Source organism: Dipodomys ordii, unplaced genomic scaffold (genome assembly GCF_000151885.1).
Source record: "Dipodomys ordii isolate 6190 unplaced genomic scaffold, Dord_2.0 Scaffold68, whole genome shotgun sequence".
Taxonomy (NCBI): Eukaryota; Metazoa; Chordata; class Mammalia; order Rodentia; family Heteromyidae; genus Dipodomys; species Dipodomys ordii.
Genome location: NW_012267284.1, coordinates 4,028,272 through 4,049,763, shown reverse-complemented (window position 1 = coordinate 4,049,763; position 21,492 = coordinate 4,028,272). Strand labels below are relative to the sequence as shown.

The window sequence follows — 21,492 nt, the reverse complement described above, 5'->3', positions numbered from 1 at the left end:
AGCCTCCTCCTTTGTTTACCCTTCACATCCCTTCCCAGCCTCCCCCCTCCCCCCCAATCCCAATCCTTCTCCTTCCCCCCCTTCCTCTCCCCTCCCCCCAGCACCGACATTGTAAAGCTCGTTTTGGACATGACAATTTGTACTTCTCATTGTTGCAACAGGTCCGCCTGTATCTTTAAACAACTGGTTTTTCCCCATCTCCTCCTCAAGTTCCCTCAAATTTTTGATATTCAAAAAAGCTTTAAAAATAAGTGCAAAACATTTATCACATTGCCATTCTGTAATTTTTTTTGTACTCTCCCCATTTGGGACATATGAATGCTTTCCCCTTTTGATGACATTTCAGGTAATTGTAATGCACTTCCTTGAGTGTATGGGCGATGCTTTTTCTCAGAATAACCATGTCTCTGTCACATCAGTTGGGCTGAGAGCAGAACAGATGCTGGTGTGAATCAACTTCAAGGGCAGAAGGCAGAGTCAAAGTCAGGGGGCTGGGAAGAACCAGGGTGCAAGTGCAGTGCTGCTGGGTAGGACAGAAGACAAGTGGGCCAAGAGGCAGCAACGGAGATGAGGGGGTCAGAAGTCAAAATCTGGGTGGCCAATGAGCTCAGCAAGACCAAAGGAGTGGCCACAGGGAAGGACTAGCCCTCCTTCCCTGTCTCCAGAGTGCCCCCATCATGTCAAGGTGCCTTCCTTCCACATTCCATGGGCCTCCTTCCAGCGAGTACTGCCAATGCTATTCAGAGCCTGCAGATTGCGAGCACTCTGAGACACAGGGCTTCCTATGCCAGCTTTGCCCTGCCTGGTGTGGAAAGGCCTCAGGGTGAGATTCACATAGAGAGATACTCACTGTCTTCATGGGTCCACACCAGTTGGGGTGTGCTTGGTGGCCCATCTCCAGGGGTGGTGAAACACAGGACGGACGTGAAGTAGGCCGTGAACTTCTTCAAGTTCGTAATATGCCCATGGTGGATGCCATGGAAGTCCGGCGCGATGGTGACCATGGTGACGGCCTCGGGGACATCTACTGGCCAGGCTAGAAGCTAGGACGGAATTGGGTGGGGGAAGGGAGGAGAGACATCTTTTAAAATCACATTTCTCCACTCTAGTACGTATTGGAATTTGATTTTTGCTGCTAGTGTAACATCTTTAAAGAAAATACAGTCATAATTAAAAAGTTCATAAGGGCTGGGAAGGTGGCTCAGTGGTAGAGCACTTGCCTTGCATGTTCAAGGCCCTGGGTTCGATTCCTCAGTACCACATAAGCAAAAAGAAAAAAGCCGGAAGTGGTGCTCAAGTGGTAGAGCGCTAGCCTTGAGCTGAAGAGCTGAGGGACAGTGCCCAGGCCCAGAGTTCAGGCCCCACGACTGGACCCCCCCCCCAAAAAAAATTCATAAATCCAACATCTTTGAATCTTACTTCAAAAAGGTCGAGTTTAAAAGATATCTTGGAGATTCATATACACCTATGTTTTTATATACATTTATCTAAATAAAATAGCTACTTTAAGCACACACGGGAATGATGCTTACTCTCTTAAACTTTGGATGGCATAAAACTTTGTAGATTTTTTTTAAAGATGTTAACAGTTCATGTATTATTTTTAACTGTGAGACAACAAAGATGATATCATCTCCTTATCTGACTAAATCAGTATCAGGACAGGAATACAAATATGACATCTACTCTGACTCAAAAAAAGCTCTAGTAACAATCAGTTCCACCACTTATCATTTATACCAGCCTAGTTTCCTGAAAAGGATTTTTAGGAGATCGTCAGCAATTTCAAAGAAAGAAAGCACATATACCCATTCCAGGAAAAGTCGCTTTCATGAGCTGGCAATATTATGTACATGAGAGTTCTAATTCTGTGGACACCCTACATCTCTAAGACTAATTAGCCAGCAGACTGGGAGATACACAGCACATCCATGCTGATCAGAGTGACAACTGAGCCATCAAATAAATGCGGTGGTCTCACTAATCAGCCCTGGCAGGAGACTCGAGGGGGCGGGACATCTGGTTTGATCAGTATGCTTTTTTTCCTTCAAAAAAAGCTTCTGAATTTAGATACCTCCAAGTGGGGGGTGGGGGTGAGGAGGAAAGAGCCGTATTTCTGTGAAAGGCTATCTTTAAAGCTCAAATGATGCAAGGATTTGAGGGCCCTATTTGTGAAGGCTTCCTCGAGTTGTCTGTTATGAGATTGGTGAGCATGTCTTGTGCATTGATGGCAGAGACTCCCAACTCTGACCTGAAGTTGATTTAAAAAAAAGAGAAATCATATTTTGGAATTTATAAGCATGTCCATCTTGCAAGGACTCTGAGTTGGAGCCGGTCCTGGAAATCAGCTTGCTTTGGGAACACCCTTGCCCTCAGTTCTGGGGATTGGGGGGTGCTCTACTCAGGGGTCAGCCTTGTAGGAATAAGTGGGCTGGACATCTGGGGGTTGGGGGTGCTCTACTCAGGGGTCAGCCTTCTAGGAATAAGTAGGCTGGACATCTGCTGGACATCTGCTAGAGTCCCCTGGGGTTTTCAGGCCATGTCTCATGAGAAACTGGTCTTTTGTGTCTGAGCTCTCCTCCTGTTGACTGATCATTTTGAGCTTTTCAACCAAGGACAGGACGATAAACAGTGACCTCACAAGGTCAAGACTGCATTTGGTGCCCTGGCTGCTTGATGGAGGGAGGGGAGGGGAGCGAATGGGAGAGGAGGCGGGGGGGGGTGGCCACATGGCATACTCAGTACAGCCCACAAGAGCCACCCTGGAGCTCCAGCCCCAGCCCAGGTACCTTGTATCCTTGGTTGATGCCGTTGATGAACTGCTGTGGGGGAGGGTTCCACAGGAACTGAACAGTGGTAGAGTTCACAGCTTCAGCCTGCACGTTCTGTGGGGGCGCTGTGGGCACTGTTCCAGGGTGGTCATTGAAGACAGTAAAACAAATGGCAGGAGTCCCAGTGGGGAGGAGAGACGAGAAAGAAACCCTTAGCTGCCACTCACGATTCACAGGCAATTACAGCACCAAAAACGGAAGGGTGATGGATGTTTTGGGAGCTAATAGTGGCATTACAAAGCAAGAGAATTGGGCTATTTCTCATTTTCTGGTGTGAAGAGAGTTAGTTCTTGAATGCAGAGAAGAAAATTGGCCTGGAACCATCTTCTCATCCCAAATGAGGCTATCCCAGAGATCCAAGATGAACAGCAAAAGCAGAATCTTTCTCCAGGTATTTGTTTTTGGTGCCAATCTGGGGCTTGCATGCAGGGCTTAGGTGCTGTTCCTTAGCTTTTTCACTTAAGGCTGAGCTATGGCTCCACTTCTTTTTCTCTCTCTAGTACTTTTCCCAGTTTCCCAGTACTGAGAGTAAGACATGTTCACCTATACTTCCATTATCCAAATCTTCCTCCCCTCTCTTCTTCCTTCCTCCCTTCTCCCTCCCTTCTCTTTTTATTTTTTCCAGTGCTGGGGATAGAATCCAAGCCTTGAACATGCTAGGCAAGCATTTTATATATAAACCAAATAAAACTTCCTTCCTTCATACATAACTAGTGCCCCCAAATTGCTTTTGCTGTTGGGCACTGACTCCTTACTTGAGCCCACAAATTAACTCTGTGTGTGTGTGTGTGTGTGTGTGTGTGTGTGTGTGTGCGTGTGTGCTAATGCATGCCAGTGCTGGGCCTTGAACTTAGGACCTGGGCACTGTTCTTTAGCTTTTGTGTTCAAGGCTGGCACTCAAACATTTGAGCCACAGTTCCACTTTTGGCTTTTTGGTGGTTAATTGGAGATAAGAGTTTCACAGACTTTCCATCCCAGGGTGGCTGAGGAGTAAGAATTACAAGCATGAGCCCTTGGTGTCCAGCTAAGAATTAACTAAAATCAGGACAAAAGCTAGGCATTCCAGCTCCATTTTGTATCTATGTCCTCTGCCCTGAGTTACTCTCTTTGGCAGTAACTTTGCAGCCATATTAGAAGCCAGAAAGGTATGGATAGGAGATAGCACCACCTGCTAGGTGTCAGTGAGTAACAAGGTCCCACCTGGCAAATCCTGAGACCATGGACTGTCTGGCCCCTGGTCACTGGAACATGTCTGTGACCAGAATTGTTTACCCATATGTCTTTTTTCTTGCCCCCAGTTCTTTGTCCACTTAAACCTATAGTTCATGTTTGTATCCTGAAAATGGCTGAAGACGTCCAGAGATGCTGTCTTCCCATGGCTGCCATGGAATAAATACATCTCCTTTCTCTGCCCTTTACAGTGTCTCTTTATTTGGTGTTTAGGGGTGAGTATCCAGACCTGATGAGGAACTTATGGAAGTTGAGCCTGGAAGTCTAAAACTCTGCACACACACACACACACACACACATACACACATATACTTGTTTATTTGGAAACTCAGTTTCTCTTTGTTCAAAAGATACAATGATTCTGGGCGTTCTCAGTATTTCTTTCTTTCACTGAATGCTGCAGAATCCAGTGGGACACTTACTCTCAAGAGAGAATTGTTCTAGGGGATCTGTTCCTGGCTCCTAGGGGAGACGCCCCTGGCAGGGGTGGGAGGTGGTGAGCAGGGCTAGATGGGGTGTGGGAAAGAAGGGCACTGGGTGGGTCTCCTTGGGGATGGACAAACATGCCAACCCAGGGGCTGGTCCATGTATATTTTAAACAATGGAAAAACTGGAAAATTTCTGGAAAAGGTAGTGGTGTCCCAGGTTAGCCTTTTAAGAACAACCCAAGAGGACTGTAAAGAGGGGCTAGCCATTTAGTTAGGCCATTAGCCTTTGTAGGATTGTTTTGGTTCTTCGCGGGCTTATTTCTAATGGTGAGACACAAAGCCCAAAGGAGACAGACTATGGCTTCAGGTAGAGAACGACAGACAAGGTTCTCCTGCCAGGTCACACAGGGGAGTAGACCATGGTCCTGTGTGAAACCGCTGTACTTCCCATGGCTCGCTTCCTCTGGCCTCAATACATCAAGCAGAGATGGAACAATGCAGGAATCATGATGCGCCTCCCATCTACTCTTTTAACACCCCCCTTCCTTCCAAGCTGCTGTTGACCATGGCCCTGTCCTCCCCCAGGTCTTCCCAAGTTATCAGGAACACTGTCTAACCTCCCTTTGCGGGTTAACAATGGCCACAGGGGAGACTTGTACCTAGGATGTAGAAAGGGGAGGAGAAGAGAGAAAAGGGGAAGGAGAGGGCGAGAATGGCCAGCAAGCATCTAGGTGAGGAAAGCACAACTCACAAGCTCAATGACCACTCAAGGCTGAGTGTGGGCCAGTGGCAGCAGAGAGATTCTGGGTGCTGTAGACACAAAGAAAGGAGACTGTGCGAACAGAGGATGCAGAGTATTTTGCTAGAGAATCTCACCAAGCATTTGCAGAAAATTAAACACATGCTCTGTCATCACCCTGAAACCCAAGTCAGGAAAAAAAAAAGAATCTTATCAAAAGGAAAAGAAACATTCAGCCCACTCTTCCTCATGAATACAAGTTCCAAACACACACAACAAAATAATTAGGAAATCAGAGTCAGCAGTATGTAAAAATCATTATTCGGATCAAGCAGGTCTTATCTTACGAATGCAAGGCTGGTCCAATATTTGAATATCAATCATGTAAAGCACTGTATCAACACAATAAAGAAAAAATGAACTCAATTATCTGATAGGTTCTGAAAAAGGGATTTCATAAATTTAAAAATGCAATCATAATTAAAAAAAATCAAAAAGTAGGAATTTAAAGAACTTCACAAGATGAGGGATGTGGCTCAAGTGGTAGAGTGCTTGCCTAGTACGTACAAAGCCCTGAGTACTGCCTCTCTGAATATAATGGTGGTAATAATGAACAATAAGAAATGAAATAAAACAACTTCATAAACTTGATAAAAGGCATCTATAAGGTATTTATGAATGATACTTCATTCAAGGGGATGGGCTGAATACTGTCCCTGACATCAGGGACAAGACACAGGCATCGTTCTCACCATTCCTATTCTGGAAGCCTGAACCAAAGAAAAAGAAAAAGCAAACAGATTGAAAACTGAAGGGAGTGTGGGGGCGGGGTTTGCTCCCAATTTACAGACAATATGATTGGTTTCTAGCACTCAATGTCCCAGAACAAAGAGAAGTTTAGTAAGATCACTGGATAGAAGATCAAAACACAAAAATCAATTATATGCCCCAACACAGGCAATAAGCAATTGGAAATTGACATTTAAAAATCAGTACCAGTTAAAGGAGCAATAAAAACATGAAATAAATATAAAACTTAACAATGCGCAAGATCTATATTCTGAAAAACTACAGAACACTAAAGAAAGAAATCAAAGTCCTAATTAAGTGATAAGTTGCAGTGGATTAGCGGGGTTTTAAGAGAATGCAGTAGACAGACTTAACCTGTATGGTAGATGCAATCCAATCAGAATCGCAGTTAGATATGAATACTGTACACATTGAAATGGTGATTAAAATTGTATTAAAAAACAAAGTAACTAGAATAGCCAACATAGCTTTGAAAAAGAGAAAGGATAAACTTTACTATACAATTTAAAGACTACAAATATATAGTCACTAAAACAGTGCAGCTGGAAAACAGATACATTGATCACTGACATAGACGAAGGAAATCACTCACATGTCTCTCTGCTGGTTTTCAATAAAAGCAGAAAGACAGCAGCTCTTTCAACTAACCATGCTGGAAAAATTGGATACCCATACACAAAGTAATAAAGAGAATCCAGATAGGTACCTCATGCCACACGTGAAAACTTACACTGGAGCAGAGGCTTCAAATGCAAACCTACAACCATAAAACCACATGCTGACCCCAGGATTCTCTGCCCCACCACAGCCCAGAACAACAAAGCCAGGGGCGGAAACTTCTCAAACCATAAACCCAAAGAACCCCTTTCTGCCTTTAATTTGGGTTTTCCTCAGGAATCTTGTTACAGTGATGAAAAGCTGACTGACAAAGAGCCACATTCTCTGGGACTGAGGAATTTGTCACCTTCTTTGTGACTTCACACCAGAATGATTTCACCAGATCCTAACCCTTTTACTGAAATCGTGTTGAATAGTCTAAAATAAGATACAGAACATATGCTCTAATACATATACATATAGATCTAGATAGTAATTTTCTAAAGTTTCAAGAGGCCATCTGTGGCTTTGCTTTGCTTTGCTGTGAGGCAGCAGTCATTTTCGGAGATATGCTCTGCCTGGCTGTGGCCTTCATTCTGTCATTTGCATGGCTGCAGAGAACCAAACCCTCCAAAATGCCTTCCCCTGACTGGCCCCAAGGGGAGATGGGGCCACTTCCCCCTACCCTTCTTACTGCTAGATGATACAAAATCTCCAGCCATAGAACTGTCCCATCCTCGGCCCACTCCAGACAAAAAGTCTCAGGTCTACAGCCTCTAGTTCCTTTCTCTTCCCACCCTGGATACCCTTGAAAACACTAGCCATTCTTCTCAGCCTTCTGGTGTTCCCAGATCCTTGGCTTCTCTTGTATCCTAATTACTGTCATCAGGAATGACACAGAAATTTGTGGACAATGGAAATGAAAATTCCCTCAAGCGAGAAAAAGAGTTACAGCCAGTAAATCCTTTCTGACAAGGCTTCAAATGAAAGAGTGGACATGGCAGGAGAGGTCTTCATTACTGAGGCTCCTAGCCCAGCCCCTCCTGGAGAGAAGATGGCCTTGCCCAGAGCTGGGATTCCTCCCGGGAGGAGCCAGGGCCCCCCTGAGCCTCTACACTGCAGAGCTGGCTCTAGCATGGCCTGGATGGAAGCTGCAGAATAAGACCGCAAGGGACTTTTCCCCCCAGATAATTAGCATTGAAAGTTTGCTCTTGCCAAGCCCCTAGGGGCAGGCCTTGAAGCAGCCAGGCAAAGTGACAGGAGTTATGTTCTTTTCTGGTTTTCACTGCCTTAAAAAAATCCACTCTCACAGGATAATGCTCCTCTCATCCTCCACCTCCCAGCCCTGGCTAAGTTCTCATTCCTAAACTCTGCATTCAACACTATCCTCTTTCACACTGTCAAGGTCATTCACACGGCCAAAGACAAGGAGCTCTGTCCATCATACAGTGCCCAGTGCTCAGGGTAACCTAGCAATGACACACAAGAGAAAGGCAAGGTGGAAGAAAAGCTTCATACGCAGGGGTTTGTGATGGAATGTCTAGGAGCTGCTTTTCCTACATGAAGATGGAGCTCCTTCCTTCCTTCCTTCCTTCCTTTTTTCCTGTACTGGGGATTGAACTCAGACCTTGTGCTTGCTAGTTAGTTGCCCTACCACTTGAACCATACCCCAGTACTTCTGCTTTTCATTTTTTCAGATAGAGGGTTTCAAGCTTTTGGGTTGTAATCTTTCTTTCTCTGCCTACATTCTGAGTAGCTGAGACCACAGGCATACAACTGCCTTGCCTGGCCCAGATTTTAGATTTCTTGGAGAGGCAGGAAAGGGCAGAGTGGTCCTTCAGAGAGGCCGCATGGGTCAGGAGACACTGATATCTTCCAGTGTGTATACCACAGACTATCACTTATAGTCACCCGAACTAGAGAACTGTTGAAATTACACTTGAAAACTATCCTTTCACATTGGTATGATGTGGAAGAAGCCAATCTGAAACCTGTGAGACATTTTGGAGAAGGCCAAAATGTGGCCATAGTAAGCAGATGGGTGTTTGCCAGGATTACAAGCAGGCAGGAGTGAGCAGGCAGAACAGGGTGGATCTTTAGATCCCTGCATGAGTGTGACCAAGGTGCACCTTAGGTGTGGATGTTGAGGGTGGGGCTGCCTAAGTGGAGGGACACAGAGACTACAGAGACTCTGCCACTTTCTTTTTAATCTTGCTATGAACCTCAAACAGCTCCTAAAAGAAAATTCATTAAAAAATGAAGAACATGAGGCTCACTCTATAATAAACTTTTGCGTCCAGCGGCTTTAACATCCGCCTAGGGACAGATGTGGGAGCCACATGGCACTGTCCCCAAGCTCTGGTCATCTAATCCAGCAGAGGTGGACTTCCTCTGTAAGTTACTCCTTACATAGAGAATTTTCACTGAGAATTTATCTGTGTGTTTGTTCATAGATGTTTTTCCCCAGTTAATGTGGATTTTTTCTTAGTCATACATATAATAGTTTATTATTGTTAAGTGTTTCCCCAATGAAGATATGATTTTTAAAAATTTCTTTCCTTTCTTCCTGGCTAGCAAAAGAAATTCTAATTGTAAAAGAAGTTTTAAAATAACAAGCTCTATAATGAAACCAATGGACTTTCTGGTTGTTTTTGCAGTACTGGGGTTTGAACTGAGAACCTTAGGCTTACTCATGGGCTGGTGTTCTACCACTTGAGCTGTTCATCCAACCTTGCTTTTTGTTGGTTATTTTTTTTAATACTCTAAGTGATATTTTTTATTTTATTTTTATTTTTTTATTGTGAAAATACCATACAGAGGAGTTACAATTACATGGGCAAGATAAAGAGTACATTTCTTTTTTTTGGGGGTCTGGTCATGGGGCCTGAACTCTAAGCCTGGGTGCTGTCCCTCAGCTCTTCAGCTCAAGGCTAGCACTCTACCACTTGAGCCACAGTGCCACTTCTGGCTTTTTTTTTCTGCTTGTGTGGTGCTGAGGAATCGAACTCAGGGCTTCAAGGATGCAAGGCGACTGCTCTACCACTGAGCCACCTTCCCTGCTCCATGAGTACATTTCTTATCAAGCATTGTTGCCTCCTCTGTTTCCCCTTCCTATCTCTTCCCATCCCCCCCCAAAAGATGTAAAGTTGGTTTTCAACATAACAACTTGTACATCTCATTGTTGCAATGGGTCCACCTGTATCCCTAGTTAAACGATTTGTTTTTGCCCTTCCCCTCCACAAATTATACCAACATCAAATACAGTGACATTGTTGGTTATTTTGAAGATGGAATCTAGGAAACTTTCTGCTCAAGCTGACTTTGAACTTCAGTCTTTTAGATCTCAGGCTCTCAAGTTACTAGGATCGCATATGTGAGCCACTGGCTCCTGGTTCACTGTAGGGTTTTGTAGCTACACATAATTGACTTTTCAAAAAATTTTGGATCAGAGATGACACAACTTTTATTCTCATAAGAGATTTTGTTTTCAGAATTGTAATCTCTGATCAAGTTCAAAGGGATAGACCTGGTCAGTACTGCCTGTTTTGTTTACTGTATGCTTTGGCAAGAGTTGTGAAAACATTTTCTACTCTGCTAATATGGGAAGCTCTCCTGTTTAGACTCTGTTCTCCAAGGAGCCTCCTGTTCCCCAACTCAGTATTGCACTTAATGAAAAAGGAGTTAGAGGTGGTGGCAAGCCCAGGGAAATCATGCCAGCACCTTTCCCCAACACATCCATCTTGGACTCCTTATTTTATGTCTGCAAACAAGTTTTACCAAGTCTCATCTTGTCCAAGTATTCGTGAGTTTGGTTATAACTGTATCCGATTGAGCAGGAGAAGTTGGGACCGTTTCCTGCATGCATTTGGTAGCTAAAGCTGAATTCCCCCTGCAATGGTGGAATCGCTCATTCTGCTGTGGTGTGTGGAAATTGTCAACCATGCTTGGCAGTAAACAAGCCCAGGAAATGGGAGAGGTGTCACCTGTGAAGAACGCTGATAGAACACGCTTGGGTGACTTGTCGGATGAGCCAGAGACAAACACAGGCTAGAGGACTTTTAAATCAGACAAGACGATGGACACAGATATCAGTCATTGTTTGGCATGCAGCTGGAGTCCGAATGTCTCAAGAGAAATTCTTTCGTCAGAAATAGTATTGTGGTATCATATCATTCACAATGCAAAGATCAGGTGGCACTCTAGGGTCTTGGACTTTATTAGATTTGTTGTTCAGATGCCATCATTGAGTGAGGAATTCAGTTCAGCTGGACATCTTTTACATACAAGAAATTCTCTAAATTCTAGGCTTTACAGGTTTTAATTTGGTTCTAAAACCTATATGCCTTGCAATTGGTATTTAAAACCCACTATTTATTTCCTTAATATCTAATTATTTCCTTTAATATCTTTCCCCATGTTTGCTTATGGCTCCTTTTCTCCCTCTAGAATATTTTGAGATTTTAAAATTTGTATAGAATCAAAATTTATCAACATCAATTATTGCATCTAAACATTGAGTATTACATAGAAACATTTTCTTCACTTCAGATACATCACAGGAGAATTCATCAAATTTTCACTTCTAGTACTTGTACAGTTTTGTATTTTTATATTTTGGTGCTGGTTCCAGGATTTGAACTCAGGGCCTCCCTCTCTTGCAGCTTAGGCCACAACAGGGACTAGAGTCCTCTACTCGACCTGGCAGGGCTCATGGATTGATGGGTACAACAATCTTCTACTCAACCGTTGGAGGAGATCCTTAAATTAGCGCAGGGATCTTGAATATCTAGGGTCATGCACAAACACAACCAGTGAGGCCTGAGCAGAGGTTCTGATCTAGTCGGCCCTAGTCCAAGAATGAGCATGTCCAGAAAGCTCTTAGATGGGGCTGCTGGTCTATGGACCACCTTTAAGAAACACTGCTGGGAGGCCCTTTTCTATGGCTCCCCTTCCCTTCCTTTCCCTTCCCTTCCCCTCCTGTTGTTATAATTATTATCTGTCTAGTTTCAGCCTAATTGACCTCTAGCAAACCACACTTCATTCCCGCAGGCTCTTCTCCATCTCTCCTACCAGGACTGACTGTCCCTTGCAGCCTACAAACCCTGCACTGCTCCAGGCAGATGTGTCCCCGATGCCATCCCTGCATTCAAGAAGAACAACACACGGTGTTTTCATGTTTGACATTTCACATAAGTCAAACAACATATGGAGATAATGTGAAGATGAATTGGGATGCCTCAGAGTCAACCCTAGTTGATCACTAAAAGTCATAAGTTCTTCAATCCATGTCAGAGCCAAAAAGAATTTAAAACATGGCTAATCAAAAGGAACCTGTATTGCCGGGCACCGGTGGCTCACACCTGTAATCCTAGCTATTCAGGAGGCTGAGATCTGAGGATCATGGTTCAAAGCCAGCCTGGGAAGGAAAGTCTGTGAGACTCTTATCTCCAATAAATGACTAGAAAACTGGAAGTGGCGCTGTGGCTCAAGTGGTAGAGTGCTTACTTTGAACTTAAGAGCTAAGGGACAGTGCCCAGGCCCAGAGTTCAAGCCCCAGGACCAAAAAAAAAAACAAAAACAAAAACAAAAAGAAAGAAACCTGTACTGACCACAGAATGAATTCCCTGATGTCTTGGAGATTTTCAAATATGTTCAATGAAATTAATAAAGTGACATAATCAACTGTTGGCAGAGAAATCTGTGGGGATTCATGGGGCAGGTGGATGTGGATGCTCAGTCCTCTATGATCTATGACCTCTATATTCTGTTTATCATCCCCCATCACACCTATGCAAACCCATTGCAAGATGCCAAGGAGCCCACCCACAAGGCCCAACATAATCTGCATATTCTAACATGCTCAGTTGTATTTGTTAACTTAATTCTACTTTGTCTATTACAGATCAGCCATGAAATCACATGATCTCCACATGATGAACTATCTCTCTCTCCCCCCCCTCCACCCCCTGGAGTTTGCATCCAAGATCTCACACTTGATAGGCACACACTGTGCCACTTGAGCCACTCCTCCAACCCTCTTTTCTTTAGTTATCTTTTGAATAGAGCCATGCATTTTACCTGGCTGGTTTGGAATTTGACCCTCTTATTAATGCTTTTCACATAGCTAGGATGGCAGGCAGGAACCACCAGGTCCAGCTTTTAATTGGTTGATGAGTCCACAAACTTTTCTTTTCTTTTTTCTCAAGAGCTGGCTTTGAACCATGATAATCTGGCTCTCTACTAAACAAGGAGCTAGGATTATAGGCATGAGCCACTGCACCCAGTCATCTTTCAATATTTTCAAGTACAATGCTGATTCTCTGGGTTGGTGGGCAGTATTCCTTGTGGCCTTTCAGAGAGCAGTATTTTAGGACAGGAAAGGTTCTGAATTCAGGTGAATTTTCAGAAGACAGGACACAGTCTCTTCTCACTGACTTTGCAATGAACCACTTTTGCTCAGAGACAAATTTCGTCACAGCGTCCCCACACGTAGTGGGGCTGGGCACCACTTCCTGGTAATATCCTGACCCTGTGCAAGAGGCATGGACCCTTGTGTCACTGCCTCAATGGGACACTGCTGTCATTACCTTCAAATATGCAGTTGACATGACAGTATGAGGGACAGCAGTGTCTACCCAGAACATGTGGGGTTCATGGGCCTCCACTTCTCCAGAAAACCCCACAGAATTCAATGTATTTCCCTTTTTACACAGGAAGGAGAAGCAAGCTCATTATGTCGTCGTGTTACCAGCTACACATTGCTGGGTGGACGTATATATTACAATTTGCACGCCGGCTGTTATCATTAATTCCAGATCATTATCGGCTACAGCTGAGCTCTTGTGTTGTCATGGTGCCTGCAGTTTTGATATACCTGAATGCTCTCAGGGCGTTAAACATTTCTGGCGCATTATTAGCCTAACAAATCTTTGACAAGTCAGCCTGAGCATCTTTTTCACAGCCTTTATAAGAAAACACTCCGACGCTGAGCAAGTTTTGTGGGTTCCTCTCTGAACCCATTTGCTTCTTTCTTCCAGTTCTTTGATTAGCAGGCACTGAGGAGTGCTGGGGCTGGTTTTCAGGGTACCAGGCTAGTGTGCCTAGGCAGCCTGTCCTTCTTCATCTGTGATTCCCACAACTACTGGTCACACCAAGTGACACTTCCATGCAGACAGCTTCCTGGTGTGCCTCTAGGGTCCAGTCTCACACATTTCCAGGAGGGGAATGGTGGAAAGGCTCTGAGTTCACGTTCTTGCATGCGGCTAACTTTGAGATGAAAAGGGAAGATGAGAATAGATGCAAAGGACCCACTCTGTCCATGAGAGTGCTCAGAGATGCCTTCCTTGAGCCCTGGAGAAAGCAAGATGAGCCAGGCACTGGGCTGAACACAGTCACAGTGGCATAGCAACAGGCAGTGAAACAAACTCCACTGGACTCCTGGTCTTGATCAGGCATCTATCGATGCTCTGTGTCAGGCATTGGCTTGGACTCAAGGATACATATACAATAACAACAATATAGACAACAGCTCCTGCCCTCAAAGAGCTCCTTACTAGATGGAAACTCAGGCCTACAAATCCAGAGGATGCGATGACCATGCTAATGGAAAGTGGATTTCTCACATGGCCTTGGAGAATGTCCTTTAGTGGCAACTTTAGGCTTAGTCACAGAGCCTCTTCCCTCTCATGAGGCCACGTGCCAGCCACAGGTACCACAATGCAGCCTCTCCTGCAGCCCCCATATCTGAGCTCTGCACCTAGGCTGGTGGGCCCTGCTCCCACCCCCACTTTAGACTCTGATCTGTATTATTGCAGGACATACAAGACCGCCATACAGCTCAGATCCTGATGAATCCCAAGTCCAATGGGAGCTTTTTCTGAAAAGGATGATAGATCAGTTGAATCACATACCTCGCATTGCTCAAATTCAGTTTGCTTTAAACTCTAGACTGCAAATGATTAGTGGATCAGGAAATCAATTCAGCAGCACACCAGCATTCTTTAAAGAATGAAACAGAATGGAAAAGGGCTGAAAAATATCAAAGAACATCAACTACAGAGAGGGCAACTATTTTTTCATGAGCCCTTAGTTTTTGGTGTATGTCAGTCGTAGGGCTTGAACTTAGGGCTTTGCATGCTCACTTCGATTTTTCTACTCAAGGCTAGCACTCTACTACTTGAGTCACAGCTCTACTTCTGGCTTTTTGGTGGTTGATTGTGAGATAAGAATTTCATGGACTTTTCAGCCTGGGCTGGCTTTGAACTGCAATCCTCAGGTCTCAACTAGGATTACAGGTGTGAGCCTTCAATTGCCTGGCTTTGGCTGGATTTTGATGCAAACTGGATTTCTTCTCATACATGGCAGTCAGAAATGTCCAATGTACATATAGCTACTGCACAACCAACTCTCCCAGGAGTAATAGTGAGACATGGCCTCATTTCTTTTTATTTTGTATCTAAGCCCCAGTGAAAACTTGGGAGCAATGTTCACCTTACTTGACAGAAAAGCAAAGCAAAGCAAATTCCAGTGATGGCAGATCCCAGCTGACAGAGGTTTCCGTCCTAGTTCTTTCCAGCATTTTCCAGTGGGACATGACCTTGGAAAAGCCAGTCACCTTACTGAGCTTCCTATAGTTCCCTCTGCAATGCAGGGACAGTCTGTCTGCACCATGTGACCATGGAGTGTGAATGAAATAAGGTAATAGCTTAGGTAACTGGACAGACTGGAGACTGGAAGAGAATGTCTTCCCCGAAAGTGCTAGCTTCCTATCTTTTCCTTTCCCATAAAGTCTAGAAGACCAAATTAAGACACCTAATGGAACAACCCATATCTCTTTTGTCCAGCTTTGACCCAGTGTTTCAGTAAGACTATGTGAGTTTGGAACATTATTGTATTTGGTAGGAAAAGCCCAAGCTCTAGAGAATCTGAGGGATTGAGAAACAAATCTTTTTGTGCAATGTCATTTAATGCCACATTTAGAATTTCCCAAGAGGAGATAAGAATGGGGCTTGCAAACAAGTGTTCATTTATAATCCTTACTTTCAAAAACCTTTCAAAGCCCAACTGGATAGTTAGGAGCTTTTTACTAATGTTTTAGAAATGTGGATAATCAAATGTTTCTTTCTTGTTTTTTCCATTTCTTTTAAAAAATATGAACCATTTCATTATAAGGCAATGTTCTGAAGCCAGAATAAATCATTATAGCAGAAATATAACCTGTTACAAAAAGAAAAATGATAAAAGAAAATAAAATCAGGGAAATGTTAAAATGTTGGTGCACTAAAAAAAAGATGATTTATAGTATAGTTTGTCTTTGGAATCTTTGTAGGGGGAAATCAACTTCTGTACCTGAATAGATGAATTTAAAAATTGAGAAAAGAAATGTCGTCATCAGCATGGGTTTGTTTTAGGATATAACGGTCACCTATTGTATACATTTTGCATTCTTCCAGTGCTATAGTAACCCAGTCAGGCTCACCTGAGAACTTTGTGTTCTCATGATTTCTTCTGTGTCTTTTTTTAATGGTTATTAGAATGCTTCAGAATAACACTGTGTGAGCCAAACACAGAGTCAGCGTGGAATGTGAACACCTGATGGCTTTCCATGGCTCTGGTCCCTTCCTTTCCCTTCCCATCCTTCTCTTCCCTTCCCCTCCCCCTCCCCCTCCTTTTCCCTCTCCCCTTCCCCTTCCCTTCCCTTTTCTCCCTTTCCCTTTCCTGCCCTACGATTAGAAAATTGCTGAGGTAGACATGGCAGGAAGAGAAACACTTCTAATTACAGTGGGTATTTACTTTGCAGAACTATATTCTACACTTAAAGGAATATTTTTTCCTTCCTCTTGAACCCAAAGCATATCGATTTCTGGAAGCACTGTAAGAGTCTTGAGTAAAATGTAAGTTACTTTCCATTTCCTTTCTGGGGCATCAGGATGAAAATCTGACAGGCGGGCTCCAGTGTGACAGGGCCAACCTTTCCTTTCACCCCTTGGAAAGTTCACTTGGCTAAAACTGAATTAGAGTTGTGCTGCTCGATTTGTAAGTTAATATGTCCTTGTTAAAATGCCTCCGGGCAAAGAAGGTCAGAGAGATACCCCTCATAAAAACGATTAGGTGGGATTGGTAGACAAGATAATGGGGTGGGAGGAGGGTAAGATGGGGAGCAGGAAAAGTCCCAGAAGTTAGAAAGTCTGTATCAGGCAATGTCTGTGTGCCACAGCCAGGTGGATGGCCATGAATTTCTAATACTACTGGATAGAACACTGCTTAAGCTGACCCTGGGACTTATATGGTGGGTGTGGAGTTAGGTTCAATTACTTTAGGGTGCAATGTCATGCCTTGTTGCACCCAGGGTTGAAAAAACCTGCTATCTCTCTAAGGAGTTTCCTCAGAGGAAATGTTTTTGAGGTTCAAAAAAAATATATGTGTGTGTGTGTGTGTGTGTGTGTGTGAGAAAGAGAGAGAGAGAGAGAGAGAGAGAGAGAGAGAGAGAGAGAGAGAATTGGCACTGGTGGCTCACATCTGTAATCCTAGCTACTCAGGGGGCTGAGATCTGAGGATTGTCATTTGAAACCAGCTCAGGCAGGAAAGTCTGTGAGACTCTTATCACCAGTTAGCCACTAAAAATTCAGAAGTGGAACTATGGCTCCTAGCAGTAGAGTGCCAGTTTGGGGCAAAAAACTAAAGGAGAGCGCCCAGTACTGACTCACTGATTCTCTCTCTCTCTCTCTCTCTCTCTCACACACACACACACACATACACACTATAGTAAACAGTTCCTGTGGCTGCTGTGCTGGGCTGCTGGCACCAAAGAAGGAGCATGTGTACCCCACCCTCAGGTGGGTCCTGCATCACTGGTAAGCTCTTTGAGGCTTGTATGGGCAAGCCCCATGCTGGGAGATAGCAGTGAGCTGCTTGTCCTTCCCTGGCTGTCCCACAACTTCTCAGGTGCTCCACTTTAAAGCCCCATTAAGACCAAGATGGGTCACACCTTGCTTGCTACCTGCTAAAGGGAGAAGGAAAGTCAGGCTGGCTCAACCTCCATCTCTGTCCCGAGTCTCTCTTGCCTTTCTGGGGGCCTCTTTATGTTTCTAGACATGCCAATGACTGCTGAAATAGATCTGACAAATACTTTCAAAAATGATTCTTTCCCCTTTAACCTATAGGCATTATTTGTTCTCTTCACAGCTTGTAGGACCTGCTTAGCCACTAGGTTTTCTTAGCACTTGGCTAATGTTCAAGAGCTGCTACCTGTGTTCCCTGTGAAGAGCTCAGCCCAGCCACTGCCCAGACAGTCCCCAGTCCAGAGCCAACTTCAGGGCACTTTGTAGAAAGTGAACAGCCTCTGGGTGAGACCTTTCAGCTGAACTCACCTTGAAGACACTATAGGCACCCCCACCAACATCCATTCCCCCCACCAGCATCCATGCCCCCTCACCATCCATTCCCTATCACCATCCATCCCCCCACCAGCATCTATCCCCATCAGCATCCCTCCCTCCTCCCCCGCCTCCTATAAAAATAGACAGCAGTACAACCAGTTGAAGGACCATGTGTCCAGCTTCTCCTACACCAGGAGGATTCCATGAATTGCAAGCAGGAAGTCAGTGGCACTTGAGATTACTAGAAAGGTCCTAAAAGGTGGCATATGTGGCCACGAAGCACATTTCTGTGCCTTCCTTCATCTTGTCTTCTACAATGTGCATGTGAGAGCTGGCCACTGTGGTAGCCAGATAGTGACCATGAAATCATACTAAATATGGCAAATACTAAAGTCAGTACTAAAAATGGCAAAGCAAGAAGAGAAAGGGTCCTGATGCTCTGACGATCTCAGATCTACCACTACAGCCCAGCTGCCCATGGCCTGCTTTTCTGATGTGAGAACATCTCAGACATGCCTCCATTTTGTCTAAGAGACTTGTCATTGGGGCCTGTTTCCAGCAGCACAGACACTGTCCTGAAGTGGTTACAGACAGCTGAGAATTCACTTCACCAAGTGGCTCTACCTTTCCAACTGCCTCAAGCACTGTCTTGGGGACAGCCAAAGTGGCACATATGAACAGCTCTGAAAGGGGGCATTGTGCCACTCAGATACACATCTCAAGCCCTTCTCACTCACAACCCTCAGAGCAGGGCCAAGCCATCACCTTATGGCAAAATTAATGTTCTTTTGTGTTGGGAGCTGCCCTTGTCCCCTCTGCTCCCTCCCATCTTCAGATTCATCTCCCAACACAGCTGTTAGACCTCCAGCATCTTCCCAATGCCAAGAGCATAAAAGCCAAATGCTGACTCCTTGAAGGCCTTCACAGTTGGGCTCAGATCTGCTTCTCTCTCCCTCCCTTGTCTTCAAATGCACCATAAAATGAGAGTGTCCCAGGTGACCGTAATAAGGGATCTGTAATAGTAGTCTTTGTCATTTTCAGTCTTTCTAAGTTTATTGTTGTTTTGTTAAATAGATTAATTAAAGATAGCTTTAATTGTCTGGGTTTCCAGCTCCTTTCCTCTTCCATTGAGTAATCAAGGATTACTTACAGATGGACGGGCACTTCCATGTCTGTCCTGCGTGTTAATATCTCTGCTGGTTGCTGCGCGGGCGGAACTGGCTGCACTTAATTTATAAGGGAGGATTTATGGACTTGGGGATGACAACAGACAGGCAATCAATAAGGGATGATAATAACAGCATGTAATATCAAGGAACATTAGGTCTCAGGCATGATTTGGGGACAGAAGTGGGCAGTTGGAAACCTTATCATTTGAAAAAGGTCAAGGCCTGGTAACAATAAAAATGCCTAAGCAAATAAAATCACACCTGTGAATCAGAAGCGGAGCATAAATCGCCAAATGGAAAGGGATTTTAGATTTTTTTGTGGAAAAATGACTTCCTTGGGCAAGGAGTTGGGTTGTTTGCAGGATACATGTGAGGTGTGCATCGAGTGAGATTCTATTTCTCACTGCTCTGGAGAACAACAATGAAACACAGATGGTGCAGAATTCCTCCATCATGGTCAGCTCTTTCTGGGGGAGGCATTAGATGCCGTAGAAGCTTCAGTCCTACACTGTGCATTTAAGACATCTGTCTGGTCTTTTGCAGGGTGGGGGTGAGGTAGAGGGGAAGAATATTCTTACTTATCTACTAAGTGAAATAGTTTGCTTGTGTAATTGAAAAAGTTAAAAAGCAAGAGTTGAGAATTCCATTACCCTATCACTTAAAACACCTAGCACCTGCCCTCTGGAAGACACTTGCAGAACTCCACAGCTAGCTTGGCAGCAAAACACTCACTCCATCTAGAAAAGTTCACATCCAGAGACCCTCTGTCAAGAATCTGTGTACAAGCAAAGGGCATTGGAGAAACTTTCTGTCCTCAGTACCTAGCTGGGACATTATAAACAGAGCACCACTTCAGGTTAGGGAAGGCATAGAGATGGAATCACATCCATGATGGGCTTTCTTCCCTAGAGGTTTGCATCCTCTACCTTTCCTCCCTATCCCCTCCCTCTCTCTTTCTTATTCCTTTCTTCTCTTTTTGTTGCAGTATTGGAGACTGAAGTCAGGGCCTCATGCTTGCTAGGCAGGAACTCTACCACTTAAGCCACCCCTCTTTGCTTTAGTATGTGTTATATTTTTTGGATAGGGAAGGCAGTCTCAAATGATGATCTTCCAATTCTACTCCCAGTAGGTAGGATTTCAGGCTTTTGTACTGATGCCCAGCCCCATTTTTACTTCTTTTGATTCTTCCTGCTTCGTTTCCTCCTCCTTTTTCTTTTGTGCCCTAGTACTGGGGCTTAAACTCAAGACCTCATGCTTTTCCCTTAGGTTTTTTTTTTTTTAATTCTTCCCTCTCAAGGCCGGTGCTCTACCACTTGTGCCACAGCTCCACTTCTGGCTTTATGCTTAGCCAACTGGAGAAACGAGTCTCCTAGACTTATTGGCTCAGGATGGCTTCAGATCTCCATCTTCAGATCTCAGCCTCCTGGGTAGCTAGAACTACAGACGTAAGCAACAGCACCTGGCTGGTTGGTCTCATTTCTAACATACTCTGATAAAACCTCAACAACCCAGTTACCCACAGCCTTGAAGCCCTAGAAAGCAAGCTTACCTCCCTGTAAGGTGTACTCTGCCACAGCCCTGCTGAAGACGCCCAGGCCAGCTCCATTGTAGGCGGCCACCTGGATTTCGTACTGGGTCCAGATGATCAGATCTGTCACCAGGCAGTAGTTGACCTCAGGGCTGGTGATGTTCTTCTGTTGATGTTCGCCAGGCAAACCAGCCAGGCGGTATCTGGAGCAGAAAGGAAGCCATGAAGCAAAAAAGCAATGTAATCTGAGACTACCCAGGCTCTGCACAGCAAGAAAGAAATGGAGGTAAAGGACAGGGGCAGAGCCAAGAGGTCAACTTAGACACCACTGTTTCTCAATTCAACAACTGTAAATTCTTATTCTCTTAATTTCTTTGAAAAATTTTTTATTATCTTTAAGTGGTTGTATAAAGAAGTTCCCATTCTACAAATAGTATATGAATACAAAATGTCTGATAACATTGTCACCCTTAATTTCTCTTAATTTCAAGGATTACGAGCTCTGGGCAAAATGGAACTAGCATTTCGGTTGCATTATGGCTATAGAACAATTCTATTTGTTTATTTGGCAGTACCAGGGATTGAACTCAAGGCTTTGTGCTTGCTAGGTAGGCACTCTACCCCTGGAGCCATATTCCCAACCCTCTGTGCTTTAGTTCTTTAGATATTATTGTTATTATTATTTTCATATAGGACCTCATGCTGTTTTCCAGGGCCAAGGTGAGGCTGGAATCCTTCCTCTACTTCCTGAGTAGCTGAGATTACAGGTATGTGCTACTACC

At 44.3% G+C, this 21,492-nt stretch overlaps 1 protein-coding gene across 1 annotated transcript in view; it reads right to left on the bottom strand.

The window, feature by feature from the left end:
- Nucleotides 1-21,492, bottom strand: part of Sdk1 (sidekick cell adhesion molecule 1) — a 485,625-nt gene that overhangs the window by 153,416 nt on the left and 310,717 nt on the right. Inside the window, exons 16-18 of the mRNA XM_013023384.1 lie at nt 20,732-20,913; nt 2,790-2,905; nt 851-1,043 (exon numbers count right to left, since the gene is read on the bottom strand). Coding sequence (XP_012878838.1) covers nt 851-1,043; nt 2,790-2,905; nt 20,732-20,913 — 491 coding nt within the window. The remainder of the gene's footprint in view (nt 1-850; nt 1,044-2,789; nt 2,906-20,731; nt 20,914-21,492) is intronic.